The sequence below is a fragment of the Myotis yumanensis genome, unplaced genomic scaffold (assembly GCF_028538775.1).
Source record: "Myotis yumanensis isolate MYYU_CA2020_CCGP unplaced genomic scaffold, mMyoYum1.0.hap1 SCAF_4, whole genome shotgun sequence".
Taxonomy (NCBI): Eukaryota; Metazoa; Chordata; class Mammalia; order Chiroptera; family Vespertilionidae; genus Myotis; species Myotis yumanensis.
Genome location: NW_027223755.1, coordinates 104,136,822 through 104,151,444, shown reverse-complemented (window position 1 = coordinate 104,151,444; position 14,623 = coordinate 104,136,822). Strand labels below are relative to the sequence as shown.

General features: G+C 46.9%; 2 protein-coding genes and 1 pseudogene across 4 annotated transcripts in view; 1 reads left to right on the top strand and 2 right to left on the bottom strand.

Moving 5' to 3' along the window:
* NPRL3 (NPR3 like, GATOR1 complex subunit) overlaps positions 1–5,835 on the bottom strand; it is a 39,258-nt gene extending 33,423 nt beyond the window's left edge. For 2 of the 3 annotated variants that reach the window (XM_070413404.1, XM_070413405.1), the window contains exons 1-2: positions 5,410–5,835; positions 1,262–1,331 (exon numbers count right to left, since the gene is read on the bottom strand). In XM_070413404.1, the coding sequence (XP_070269505.1) occupies positions 1,262–1,331; positions 5,410–5,527 (188 nt within the window). In that variant the 5' untranslated portion in view covers positions 5,528–5,835. Of the gene's footprint in view, positions 1–1,261; positions 1,335–5,409 lie in introns of those variants that run through there. The other variant, XM_070413406.1, reaches the window with a different exon arrangement.
* A 1,756-nt stretch (positions 5,836–7,591) lies between these two features.
* Positions 7,592–8,222, bottom strand: LOC139008324 (large ribosomal subunit protein uL6-like; annotated as a pseudogene).
* Positions 8,223–12,918: 4,696 nt separating this feature from the next.
* On the top strand, positions 12,919–13,979 carry HBZ (hemoglobin subunit zeta). The gene is made up of 3 exons (XM_070411635.1): positions 12,919–13,013; positions 13,495–13,699; positions 13,851–13,979. The coding sequence occupies exons 1-3, from the start codon at positions 12,919–12,921 to the stop codon at positions 13,977–13,979; spliced, it is 429 nt and encodes a 142-aa protein (XP_070267736.1).
* Positions 13,980–14,623: the final 644 nt, after the last annotated feature.

Here is a 14,623-nt window from a genome sequence, read left to right as displayed (position 1 = left end):
GGGGGGGTGGGTTCATCAGATGCTATAATGTGCTAACATTATCCAATGGCATTACCTCATAGTGATTTTCTTATAAGCCTCTGAAAATTAACTGCAGGAATTATGTGCTCCTGGCCCTCCTAAAAAATACCCCTACACAGATCATTCCAAGAGCTCTTTCTGAGTCTTCATGTCCTGAGCAGAGCCTCACACATATGGAGCTTAGAGGAAGAACATCAGCCAGCTGGCCAGCCCTGCTCTAAACTAGTCTGTGGCCCAGCGGAAGACAAAGCCACCCACCCAGTGTGCAGGGGCAAAAAGCTTTCCGGGTGCCTATAACAGGAGTCTGTTCCAAGTGCCACCTTTAAAGGACAAGACAACCACTGGCCTCTATGTCAACCAGAAGGACCCACTGAATGTCCCACAACCTCCCACCTCCCCTGCCTCTCCTGCTGATCCCTTTTCCAAAGCCTGCTCCCTTCAGAGACAGTCACTAGTCACGCCAGAGGCCCCTGCCATCCTCACACACACAAAATAAAAACCATATTCTTGGAACTGTACAACACTGTGGTGCCTTGTCAGAGAACTGAGGGAAACTGTACAACCAGTTCGCATGTGAAAGGCCCAGTGTGGGGACCTCAGCTTTTCCATGGGACCGTGGAGGCGACATCCTTTAGCTCACAAAGACCTCGGCTACGTTTAGGGGAACCAGGACAGGCAACTTGCAATCTTTGCTGCCTCATCTGGGTCTGTGTTACCACTTACCAAGCTTTAAAATGAACATAAGAAGGCACAAGCGGCCATTTCTCATGTTGCATGACAGTCCTTCCCACAGAGAACAAGGGGGCACGTACAAGGAGAAACAAGACCCGCTTTCATCTGTGCCCTAAAAGACAGCCCCAACTCTCTGCCCATATCAGCATCTGGACACTTTGCACTGCACCCAAGCACCTACATGTGACCTCGGGCCGTGCCTGAGAAACAAGGTCTGAGGACAGCACGGGTGTGCTTTCCTCCATGTTCCCTCACAGGAGATAAATGACCTACAGAAACATGGCCTCATCTCATCTCCAACCTGCTTGGCAGCTGAACATGTGACCAAATTATGCAGCAAGCCAGAGACTGGCAATCAGTCCCCTGCTCCATGCTACCCAAACACCCACCAAATGGGAAAAAAGAACCCCCGGTTTCTCAGGGGACACATAGGTCAATGGCAGGTGGGGCTTTGCACAGGCTTTGGGGCAGGACTAGCTCCATCCTACAGTGACTTCAAAGCCCTTACCTGGAGTCACCGTCCTGGTCCTCGGCATGATCTCCAGTGTTGTTGACAGCATATCTGCTACGAGGCTTATCTGAGTGAGGGCAAAAAGGAGACAATGGCTAAGAAACCAGGACCCATCCACATACAGGAGTATTGTGGAGCCAGTAAAAGTGATGGTTACTAAAATGTGGTACATAGACCGGCAGGCGTGGCTCAGTGGTTGAGCGTTGACCTATGAACCAGAGGTCACCATTGGATTCCCAGTCAGGGTACAGGCCCAGGTTGCAGGCTTGGTCCCCAGTGTGGAGTCTGCAGGAAGCAGCCAATCAATGATTTTCTCTCGTCACTGATGTTTCTATCTCTTTCTCCCTCTCTGAAATCAATAAAAATATTTTTTAAATAAAAATAAAATGTGGTACATACGCAGAATAGAATACTCATCAGCCATAAAAAGGAATGAAGTTCTGGCACATACTACAATGTGGATGAACTTTAAAACATTATGCTAAGAAAAAGAAACCAGACACTGCCCTAGCCGGTTTGGCTCAGTGGATAGAGCGTCGGCCTGCGAAGTGAAAGGTCCCAGGTTCGATTCCGGTCGAGGGCACATGCCCAGTGGGGGACTTGCAGGAGGCAGCCAATCAATGATTCTCTCTCATCATGGATGTTTCTATCTCTCTCTCCCTCTTCCTTCCTCTTGGAAATCAATAAAGATATATTAAAAAAAAAAAAAAAAAAAGAAGAAACCAGACACTAAAGGACAAATATTGCACTTACATAAAATATCTACAATAGCAAATTCATAGAGACAGAAAGGAGATTACCGGTTACCAGAGGCTGAGGGCAGGGGGGATGGGGAGTCATTGTTCGGTTACAAGTTTCAGTTTGGGGTAAGGAAAAATTTTTGAGATAGTGGTGCTGGTTATACAATATGGTGAATTAATTATGGTAAATGTGATTAATGCCACTGAACTGTATACTTAAAAATGGTTACAATGGCAAAAATTTTATATTACATATTTTCTACCATAATAAAAATTTTTTCAGAAAATATGGTTTCCAAGAAGTTACGATAACTTAGGAAATGCTTTTGCTACTATTAAGGCAGAAAAAAAAGTAAGTATATTACACACAGATACACATATATCCTCTCACTATATGATGTCAACTAGCTTGGGAAAAGCACAGGCAAAAGAACGTTTAGCTCTCGGCCTGAGCGCCATTTCCCAGAAACCTCTGTGCCATGACAGCCATGTGGAGGAAGAAGGGAATGCGCAGGCTGAAGCGCAAGAGGAGGAAGATGAGGCAGAGGTCCAAGTACACCGCAAGCTTGTGCACCGTGAAGCCACAGGAGCAGCAATAAGGGCAGCCAGAGGCCAGGGACACCGGCACGAGCTGCTGGACTGCATGCTGCTGTCTACACTTCTCAATGGGATCTAGAAATACATACATGCCATCCAAACGCCGTGACCGCCTTTTGAGAGACCCACCCTGCTCTTACAAAAAGTCCCTTCTGGATCTTTGCCCTGGACCTGTGACATTCTGGACTGGTTCTGTTCTCAGGTGTGGCTGAATGTAACATGTACAATGTATCAACTCCTCTGTCTTAGCTGAAGAAAAAAAAAAATTTTTTTTAATCCATTTACTGCCCTAGCTGGTGTTGCTCAGTGGTTAGAGTGTTGACCCGCACACCAAAGGGTCGCAGGTTGCAGGTGCTATTTCCAGTCAAGGGCATGTACATGGATTGCGGGTTCACTCCCCACCATCTGCAGGAGGAAACCAGTCAATGTTTCTCCCTCTCTCTCTCTCTCTCTCCTCCCCACCCCCACCCCCACCCCAACTCCCTTCCACTCTCTCTGAAAAGCAATAGGAAAAATATCCTCTGGTGAGGATTAACAAAACAAAAAAGTTCAGCCTGCCCTACATGGCTCAGTAGTTGAGCATCGACCTATGAACCAGGAGGTCACGGTTTGATTCCTGGTCAGGGCACATGCCTGGGTTGCGGACTCAGTCCCCAGTGGGGATGTGCAGAAGGCAGCCAATCAATGATCCTCTCTCATCATTGATGTTTCTATTTCTCTCCCTGTCCCTTCCTCTCTGAAATCAATGAAAATGTTAATAATAATAATAATAATACTGTAATTACTATGCATGGTGCTAGGTATTAGACTTATCAGGGTGCTCAGTTATATAAATGTCTAACCAATATGCTGTATACCTGAAACTAATATAAAATAATATTGAATATCAACTGTAATTGACAAATAAAAAAAGAAAAGGAAAAAATAAATATGCTCATTATCCCTTAGATTTAACCATCCTACTTCTGGGAATTAATCCTATATCCAGAAGAATGACAACATATACAAAAAGGACATTCACACTGGTTATAGTAGCAAACGATTGGAAACAATTTAAATGCCCATCAACAGAGGACTGGATAAATAAATCACAGTATGCTCATCCCATGATTCTAATCATAATTCTGAAACTATTATCAAGATGGAAAATGAAGACAACACACAGAGAACAGTGCACAGTGTGTTCGTTCACTTGTGCTTAGAAAAAGTAAAATAATATCTGCATATGCTTGTATTTACACAGGCGATTCTGGAAACATGCACAGGAAAATGGTAACAGCAGCTGCCCCTACAAGGGGAAATGGGTGTCTTGGGGGGGCGGGGGTCAATCAATGGTGATAAAGAACATTCTTTTCATAACCTAAATCCCTTTGTACCTTTAAAACTTTGTACCCTATTAACAAATTTTAAAACAGAACATAAATTACAAACTGAGCATTCATGATAATGAACAGCTACAAGTAGCCTAAATGTCCATCTACAGCAGCTGCATGCTACAACGAAGAGCGAGCGTGATCTCTGCTTACGAAGTCGTAAAGTACTCCAAGGCTGTTCAGTGCAAGAGCCACTGCAGATCAATACACTTACGTGAAGGGGGGAAAAATCCCCAAATAATACACTATTTTCCTATGGATACATAGTTAGTATCAATGTACAGGAAGTTCGGTGACTAAAATGGTAAGCAGTTATCCCTGCAACAGGGGAGAACTGGGGGGCAGGTAGTCAAAGAAAATTTCCTATTTTTTCCAAGCTGAACACATTTATGTCAAAAAACAACAACAATAAATCGAACTACTTTAAAATGGAGCTGGAGCTGCCATCCCGAAACTGCTTGTAATGTCTTATGCCTCAAATCTTTGAAATGTTAAAACTGGACAAAATAACCTTTGGACTGGGCTTAAGCAACCTGTGCCCCAAAGAACTGACTAGAAAGACACAAGAAAGCAGCCCTAGCCTGTCTGGCTCAGTGGATAGAGCGTCAGCCCCCAGACTGAAGGGTCCCGGGTTCTATTCCAGTCAAGGGCAGGTACCTTGGCTGCAAGCCCCGCGCCCCCCCCCCCCCTCCTGATGGGGGGGGTGCATGCAGGAGGCAACCGATTGATGTGTCTCTCACATCGATGTTTCTCTCTGTCTCTCCCTGTCCCTGTCCCTCCCACTCCCTCTAAAAATCAATGGAAAAATATCCTCAGGTGAGGATTAACTATATATATATATATATATATATATATATATATATATATATTTGCATGTCGGGTGAGGATTTGCATATAAATACCTAACTGATAACTACCTGACTTATGACTATCAGACTGAAAATTAAAAACTGTTCAGAATTGACTTTATTATGTTAACTGACCAACAGAAATAAATGCCCTCCTTGTATTGAAATAATTGTTTCCCTTCCTTTTCTCATCAATACCCAATGCCTTCATCTCTCCATCAGAACACTATTCGGAGCATCCCAAATAGCTGTTCTTATTGACCTCAAGGAAATGCTTGTTGCCTCTCATTTTGGCCTTTTTAGGTTCACGCATGCAGTGCTCACACATTTTTTTTGCAAAGGCTGCAGATACGGATGAAATGTCAGCAATGGAGGCTTTTGGCTATTGAATTATGACTTTTCTCCCGTTTCTTTTTATTTGTCTGCACTTTCCAAACAGTGCTCTATAGAGAGTAGGCAGTGACTGTATCATCCGGAAAAGGAAAAGGTAAAGGACTCGAGTTTCCACGTGCGAGGCGGTGAGGGCAGGGGCCCCTGCACGGGCTGCTCAGGCCCCGCCGCCAGGCGCGCCCCGGGCGCTCACTTACTTGTCTGGGACGCCGGGTGCTCCTGGCTTCTCTGGAAGGGGTACCTGAACAGCAGTTTATTGCCCCTGCTCCCCGAGCTCACCAGAATCACGCTGATGGGGCTGGTGTTGTCCCCCATTCTACCGGGGGGCCCGAGGGCGGGGGTTCAGGGTTGGGGGGGGCGGGCTTAGGAAGACTGGCCGAGGGCTGAGGACTGGACGGGCGTGCGGTGTGGGGAAGCTCTGGGAAGGCCGGGAACCGGGAAGTGGGGGGCCTGAGGAAGGCGCGACGGGGCGGGGGAAGAGGACCTGACGAGGACGCCAGCCACCAAGGCCACGGAAGCCCGGTGCGGAGAGCCAGAGCGACGGAGCCAGCGCCACGGAGCGCGTCCCGCGAGGCTACTGAGATTTCCACCCCAGAGCCAGGCAAAAGCGCGGTGGGCGCCAGCCCGCGGGCCGGGGGCGTTTGCGCAGGCGCGAGCGGCCGTCTGCGCAGGCGCGGTCTCTCTCTGGGAGCTACGCATGCGCGTGCACCGACCTCCTTCCTGCTGCGGTGAAGGGACCCGCCCACCTGTGTGACTAGGAAACTGGAGCCACATCAGCTCTCGGGTTCGAGGCCGCTGTCTCCGAATGAGTCATCTTTCATTATAAAAGTAATACTTGCTTTGGGCAGAAAGGTCAAACTTACAAATATAAAGTACTACACTAAAAAAGTTTTTAAAAAATCACTTCAATGGATCACAGACCTAAACGTAAGAGCTCACACTATAAACTTCTTACAGAAAAGCATGTGGGTAAATATTTGTGATCTTGGAGTGGGCAATGATTACTTAGATATGACACCAAATGCACAAGCAACTACAGAAAAGCTTAATTGGACTTAATCAAATTAAACACTATGCTTCAAAAGACACCACCAAGAAAGTAAAAAGAGCAGAATAGGAAAAATATTTATAATTCATGAATCTGATGAAGGAATTATATCCAGATTAATTTTTTAAAACTCTTACAACTAAACAATAAAGAGACAAGTAACCAATTGAAAATATGAAAAGAAAGTGAACTGATATTTCTCCAAAGAACATAGACAAAATGCCAATAAGCACATGAAAAGATACTCAACATCATTCTCATTAGGATAATGTAAATCAAAACCAAAAAAGAGATGCCACATCACACCCACTAGGATAACTATAATCAAAAAGACAAAATAACAAGTGTTGGCAAGGAGGTGGAGAAATTAGAATCTTTACCCATTGATGGAAGGTATGAAAAATGGTGCAGCTATTGTGAAAAACAGTCTGGCAGTTTCTCAAAAGGTGTAGAGTTCCCATACAACCCAACTATTCCATTCCTAGGTATATACCCAAGAGAAATAAAAACATAATTCCACACAAAAACTTGCATGTTCATAGCAACATTATTCATAGTAGCAAAAAACTGCAAAAAAGCCAAATGTTCACCAATTGATGAATGGGTGAATAAAATTTGGTATAAGTTCTTTATACAAAGGAATAGTATTCAGTCATAAAAAGGAATGATGTACTGACACACGAATGAACTTTGAAAAAATACGTAGTGTATGATTTCATTTATATAAATGTCCAGAATAGGCAAATTCATAGAGGCAGGACACAGATTAGGTTGTCTAGGGCTGGGATAGTTGGAGGTGTGTGACTGCTAATAGATATAGGGTTTCTTTGAGGGTGATAACTGATCTAAATTTATGGAAATGGTTGCACAACTCTATGAATATACTAAAACCCACTCAACTGCACACTTTATTTCTCTTCAAATCAATACATGGCTTTTATTTTATTTTAAAATATCACAAGTAAGCCCTGGCTGGTGTGCTCAGTGGTTAGAGCATTGGCCCATGCACCAAATGGTCTCAGGTTGGATTCCCAGTCAAGGACACGTACGTATGTGGGTTTGCAGGTTTGATCCCCATCCCCAGTCAGGGCTCATGGGGGAGACAACCAATCGATGTGTCTCTCTCACTTTGATGTTTCTCTCTCTCCCTCTTTCTCTCCCTCCCTCCCTTCCACTCTCTCTAAAAATCAATAGAAAAAATATCCTCGATGAGTTTTAACAAAAAAAATATATATACACACACACACACACACACATATATATATATGTCAAAAGTAAATCTGAGGAATCATCTGACATCTTGCTGTTTCTGTAGCTGGACAACTTAGATCTCATTCATCAGCCTGCTTTACCGTTCCTTTTTCAGAAACATAGATACCATCTAAAATTTTTCTGATATCCTTGTTTTTAACTGTTGTGGCTTGCTGAATCAAAGCAGCTGAATGTGATAGAAGTTCAATGTCATTTCCTTCAAGAATTAACTTATCTTTAAAAAAATAATTAACTCATCTCTCTGGACTTGAGATACTGAATCAGCAACACCTGACCTCATCCGAACCTTGTGGATGTATTTTTCACCCAAGAACTTTCTGATTTCAACAAGAGAACCATTCTCCTGAACAACAGCATTGATGGGGAAGTGAGTACACAGGCCTCATTCTGTACCGGAAGCTCCGTGACACAGACCTCCTTCTGTACCGGAAGCTCCGTGTAACACCCTGATCATGTTCTGTACGTGACTGCAGGCCGTGTGCACGGTAGCCAGTTCCCTTCTATTTCCCCGCCATTTGTCAACATGGAGCCACTTTTTTTTCTTTCCGGGAGACTGAGCTCTGTACGGATGTGATTGAAGTCCCTCCGCAGGGTGCCTGTGAGGCCCTGCACAATCACTGTGCGTCCCTGCAGGGCGACGTCCACATTGTCTGGGATGTCAACAGTCTGATTGATGAGAATGGTCTTCATCCTTGCAGTAGATGTGACAAAAAATACAAAAACAAAAAAGAATTGAATTGCACACTTTAAATGGGTGCAAAGTATATCTCACAAATTATATCTCAATACGTACAGCTGTTTTTAAAATCACCCCACCCACCCCATCCCAGTCTTCCCCAGGAGGTGACTGTAGTTAACCGTCTACTGTGGCTGTTTCCAAATCTTTCTCAGGCATTTCAAATGCATGAGGGTGTAATCACTTGACTAAGGGATTGCTGAAGTAACCTCTTGTATTGAAGCTGATACAACATGTATTTTGCAAGGCAGATTCATGGCTTGAATCTCCCAGGGTGAAAGGTACATGCATTTGAAATGCCTCAGACATTACCAACCAACTCATTGCCCTACACAAGGCTGCATAGCATTCATAGCAGTAACTTAATTTTTTTTTCCAAAATTCCCAAAAAGGAAAATGGTGTATTATTCTATGTTGCATTTCTTTTTATATATTTTTTTTTATTGATTTCAGGGAGGAAGGAAGAAAGAGATAGAAACATCAATGATGAGAGAGAATCATTGATCGGTTGCCTCCTGTATGCCCCACAATGGGGATCGAGCCCGCAACATGGACATGTGCCCTGACCAGAAATTGAACTGTGACCTCCTGGTTCATAGGTCAATGCTCAACCACTGAGCCACACTGGCCAAGTGTTGTTGCATTTCTTTAATTATTACTGAGGTGGAGAACTGTATCACTTGATTATTTGCCAGTATCTCTGACATGCCTTCCTTTTTTCCTTATGGATTCTTTATTCTTCTTTGATGGTTTGGATGCGTTATCTTCATGTTACAGATTCTGCAAGCCTTTTTCCCAGTCTATTTTGACATGTATAATCAAAAGTTTTCTGAGTTCTCACGCCGTTCCCAGAAGAGTTCCTGGAATGGAAATAAGGGCACAGAAGAAAGAGGTGAGGCTGGGAGAGCTGGACCGATGGGAAAGGGAGAGCCCACTGTCTGGAGAGATGGCAACTGTGGTGATGGAGGTATCTCCACAAGGGCACCAGGAATCTGCGCATGCCTAGACATAAGGACCGGGCCTCCAGCTCCAGCCTCCTCCCTCCAGCTTCCCTGGACCATGCTGCTAGCCCATCAAACAGTCCCATGGCCCCCAAACCTGGAGGAGCAGGTCTGGTGTCTAGGGGCTCGGGGAGGCTGTCTCTGAGCTGGGAGAAGGCCCAGAATTGGAGGAATCCACCATTCCCCAACTACCCCTCTGGGCCCACTTCCTGCTAGCAACTTTCACAATAGCATTCACTGTTTATTTTTCAGGCTGAGTGGTTAATCTCTTTTCATCATAGCGCACATTGGAATCCATGAGAGATGAAAGATCACCAGGATGCCAGCACACAGGGGCTCGGATACATTGCTTCCCAGGCTGCCCTCACAGGACTCAGGTGCAGGAATGTCCAGGGCTGTACTGAGCAAGCAGAGGTCTGACTTCCACGCCACCCTCACCAGCAGCCAGTGTCTACATGTGTTGATTTCCTTGGGCTGTTACAGAAATCAGAGCTCCTTGTCACTCCCTGTTCAGTCCAGGCGGGTGCTGGCAGCCAGAGGGACTCTACGGTGGGCTCGCCATGCTTTGGGCCTCAGGTTCTCCACCAGTAACAGGGCTGGGAGCAAATGGTCTGTACATGTGGTCTTTTTTTAACTTTTATTAAATTTATTTGGGTGATATTGGTCGACATGATCATATAGGCTTCAGGTGTAGGTTTCTATGTTACAAGATCTACATATTGCACTGTGTGCCCACCACCCAAAGTCAAATCTTCTCCTGTCACCTTATATTAAGACCTCTTTCTCCCCCCCCCCCCTGCCGCACACACACACACACACACACACACACACACCCCTGTTGGTGCCGTTTTAGCTTGAGGCCCTCACACTGCCCCCTGGACAACCATGTACCCAGGGCCAACCTCCTCTCACTACAAGGTACATCCTCAAACTCTTCCCTGCGAACACCCCACAACTCTAAATCCTCATTTTAAATGTAAGTAACTCTTTTGTAACCTACTTTTTTGAAGGTAAATTGGTTCTTGGAACCCTAAACTCCTGACCTTCCCTCCAAGCTTAGGTCCCCTAGGCAGGGCCAGGCCTTATCACTCCTGCCACTCAGTCCGGGCCTGATAGAGCTACCACCGTCTGTCAGAGGGCCGGGCGGGGCTCAAAGACCCTATCTTGGACCCACTTCCACACCCCCACCTTCTCTGGTGCAGTGTTCCTGCCCAGGAGGAATCGCTCACCAACAATAGCAGCTACAATAATCTTGAATTCACGGTGCCATTATCCCTCCTAACAGTGAGGTGGAGGCTGTTCTAAACCCCCACCTGAGAGGTTAACACAGTGAAACCGGGACTCACAATGTTAACTAGCCTGCCCAGAGCCACCCAGGGGTCGCTTTCAGGGGAAGGTCTCCACTGAGGGCCCCTCTGAGTTCAGCTCCAGCCACAAAAGTTCCGAACAAGCCTGGGGCTTTGAATTCTGTGCAGAGACTAATAGGTCTCAGTGTCCTGGAGCACAGACTTGGGCTCCTTGTGTCTCAGGAAACCAAGGCCCAGAGACAGAATAGACTTGCCCAACCCCCAAAGGGCCAGCAGCCTAGCCCACAGCAAACCTAGGTCTCCTCTCCCATCAGGAGTGGTTCCTTCCACTGAAACTTGAACATGTTTCATAACTTTCCCAAGCCTCCATTCCCTTATCTTAAAACATGTCATGGTAATAATATAAAACTTCTCTCACAGAAAGCGTTAAGGGTCAAATACCCAACATGAAGAGTGTTTGGTACCATGCCCAGCACTTAGAAGGCACTTGGTAAGTGTCAGCTAAAACCAGGCAGCAGACCTTGGTTCACAATCACACAAAATCAGTCCAAGGTGGACTGTCATCCAATCAAATGCCAAACAGTACAGTTCTTTTTATTTTTTTTAATATATTTTATTGATTTTTTACAGAGAGGAAGGGAGAGAGATAGAGAGCTAGAAACATCGATGAGAGAGAAACATCGATCAGCTGCCTCCTGCACATCTCCTACTGGGGATGTGCCCGCAACCCAGGTACATGCCCTTGACCGGAATCGAACCTGGGACCCTTCAGTCCGCAGGCCAACGCTCTATCCACTGAGCCAAACCGGTTTCGGCTCAAACAGTACAGTTCTTAGAATGGTAATACAGACACTTCTCTACGCCTCAGCATTTGGCAGGGTTGTTTTTTTATATATATTTTATTGATTTTTTACAGAGAGGAAGGGAGAAGGACAGAGAGTTAGAAACATTGATCAGCTGCCTCCTGCACACTCCCCACTGGGGATGCGCCTGCAACCAAGGTACATGCCCTTTGACCGGAATCGAACCTGGGACCCTTGAGTCCGCAGGCTGACGCTCTATCCACTGAGCCAAACCGGTTCTGGCAGGTGTTTGTTTTTTTAAGTGAGGTAAAACCTACCTGCTCAGCGTGGCTCAGTGGTTGAGCAGCTACCTATGAACCAGGAGGTCACGGTTCAATTCCCTGTCAGGGCACAAGCCCAGATTGGGGCTTGATCCTCAGTAGGGGATATTCAGAAGGCAGCCAATCAATGATTCTCTCTCATCATTGGTGTTTCTATTTATCTCTCTCTCCTTATCCCTTCCTCTCTGAAATCAATAAAAATATATTTTTTTAAAAAGAATCAACTAGTGAATGCATAAATAAGTGGGACAGCAAATTGATGTTTCTCTCCCTCTCCTTCTACCTAAAATCAATTTTAAAAATTATAAACTTCCATTCAACAAAACCAGCATTAAGACAGTGGAGGCAAACTACAGACTTGGGGGCGATATGACACATCAAACTGACAAAGAACTTATGTGCAGAGTGAGATTGCAAAGGGGTGGCAGGTGGGAGTTGTTTTGAGTGATGGAGCTAGTGATTTGGGTGGGAGTTACACAACTCTACACTCATGTCAAAATTCACAGAGCAGTACACTAAAAAAAGTCAATTTCATTGTATATTAACATTAAAAGGAATAGTTGCCTCATTGTTAAAATGATAATATGGTGAGCAATAGTGCAATCCTGCCCAGCCAGTGTGGCTCAATGGTTGAGCATTGACCTATGAACAAGGAGGTCATGACTTGATTCCTGGTCAGGGCACATGCCCAGGTTGCGGGCTTGATCCCCAGTGTGGGGCATGCAGGAAGCAGCCAATCAGTGATTTTCTCTCATCATTGATGTTTCTGTCTCTCTATCAGCCTCCCTTCCTCTCTGAAGTCAATAAAAGTATTGCAATCCCTAATAGCAGATGATATTAGGATAATTCTGGGCCCTGCTCCTCTGGTTTCCCTCATTTTTTAAGTCTGAAATGGACAAGGACAATGCAGGGCTGGGCTGCAAATGCAGGCATGACCTCCTGGGCTGGCTGGGCCCCTATCTCTGCTGGACCCTGGTCAGGCTGTGGCCAACGCCCCCGCTAAAACCCAGGAAGGATGGCAGGGGTGATAACCCCTCACGCCCCCTGTCCCACCAGGCTCCGACTGCCCATTGCCACTGGATCTGATAAGAGACCCCACCCCAAGCCTCCACAGTCTGGCCCCCACATGGACTCGTGTATATAAGTGGACCCTGGGGGCTGAGCACCACAAAGGCCAGTCCTGATCATACCCAGCTCCGGCTCCAGCTCTGATACCACCATGTCTCTGACCAGGGCCGAGAGGACCATCATCGTGTCCATGTGGGGCAAGATCGCTGCACAGGCGGATACCATCGGTATGGAGACCCTGGAGAGGTGAGTGCCAGACAGGCCAGGGACGGGGCCAGGTAGGGGACAATGCGAGGCGAGTGAGGACAGGGAACAGTGGGGGGAGAAAGAGAGGAAGGATCAGTGTGTTTGATTAGAGGCAAGTGGATGGGGAGGGAGCTGAGGACTGTGTTTCTCAATGGGACCCAGCACACAGGTCTCCACAAACATCTGTTGAATGAATGAATGAATGAACGAAAGAATGACTGAGAGATGGGGCAGTGAGGGAGAGATAGTGCCGTGCTATACTGGAGCCTGGGGCAACAGAATCCAATACTGATTCTGTCTTCATTTAAAATTATAGTTGTTTTGTTCAACGTGAATTTTTGCATTCATATTTATGTTTTAAATATTGCTTTAAAATATGACTTATCCTGCCGGCTGGGTTTTCTGGCGCCGCTTAAGTTTTGCTCTCAAGGCAAGGGTCCTCCTGGCCTCACCAAAGTCCTGCTCTCCTCCCACCCCGCAGGCTCTTCGCCAGCTACCCCCAGACCAAGACCTACTTCCCACACTTCGACCTGCACCCCGGCTCTGCGCACCTGCGCTCCCACGGCTCCAAGGTGGTGGCCGCAGTGGGCGACGCGGTCAAGCACATTGACGACATCGCCAGCGCCCTGTCCAAGCTGAGCGAGCTGCACGCCTACATTCTGCGCGTGGACCCTGTCAACTTCAAGGTGAGCGCGGGGGTGGGGTCCTGGCTGGTCAGGACAGAGGCTGGGTCGGAGTTCGAGGAGGGAAAGGTCTCCAAGACACGGGCTCCGTTCCCCCACCCGAAGAACCCCAGGCGCCCTCCAGCCGCGCGCTGAGCAGCCCTCCCGCCCCCAGCTCCTGTCCCACTGCCTGCTGGTCACCGTGGCCTCGCACTTCCCCGCGGACTTCACGGCCGACGCCCACGCCGCCTGGGACAAGTTCCTGTCCGTTGTGTCCAGCGTCCTGACCGAGAAATACCGCTGAGCGCAGCCGAGGGACCCCAGAAGACAGGCTGCGACCCCTCCACTGCTCTATGGGGCCTCCCTCATCCCCCTCCTTCTGGGTGACCCGCCAATAAAGGGATAAACATACTCCTCGCCTCTGTGATCACTGGGGCCCCTGAGAGGGGGAGGGCGGGGAAGGTGGGAGGGTGGACCTCAGGGTCGCCTGGAGGGCTGCAGGAATCATTTGCACTGACCCAGGGTCTCTCAGAGGGCAAAGGTCAGCACCCTAAGAATGAAGGGCACTTGAGATGCGGGCGGGTGGCAGAAAGGGCACCTCAGTACTTACTTCTGGGTCAGTACCGGAGCCCACCTGGCCCGAATGTCTCTCCCCCGGGGCCACTTATTAACCTTTCTTCTTCCTCTGAATTTTTTACTATTTCCTCGCTTATGAACCAGGAAGAAAGGAGCAATGAGGTGTTCATTCATTCATTCACTCATTCATTCACCACCCTTTCATTCGCTAGCCCATTGCTTCTTCCATCAACAAACATTTATTGGCATCAAAGACGCCCAAGCATTTTTCTAGACCAGCAATTTTCAACCGGTGTGCGCAACAGTTTTCAACACATCCAGTGCCTATTTAGTCAGGGGCACTGACCTCTTTTCCCTTAGATTGTCAAATTA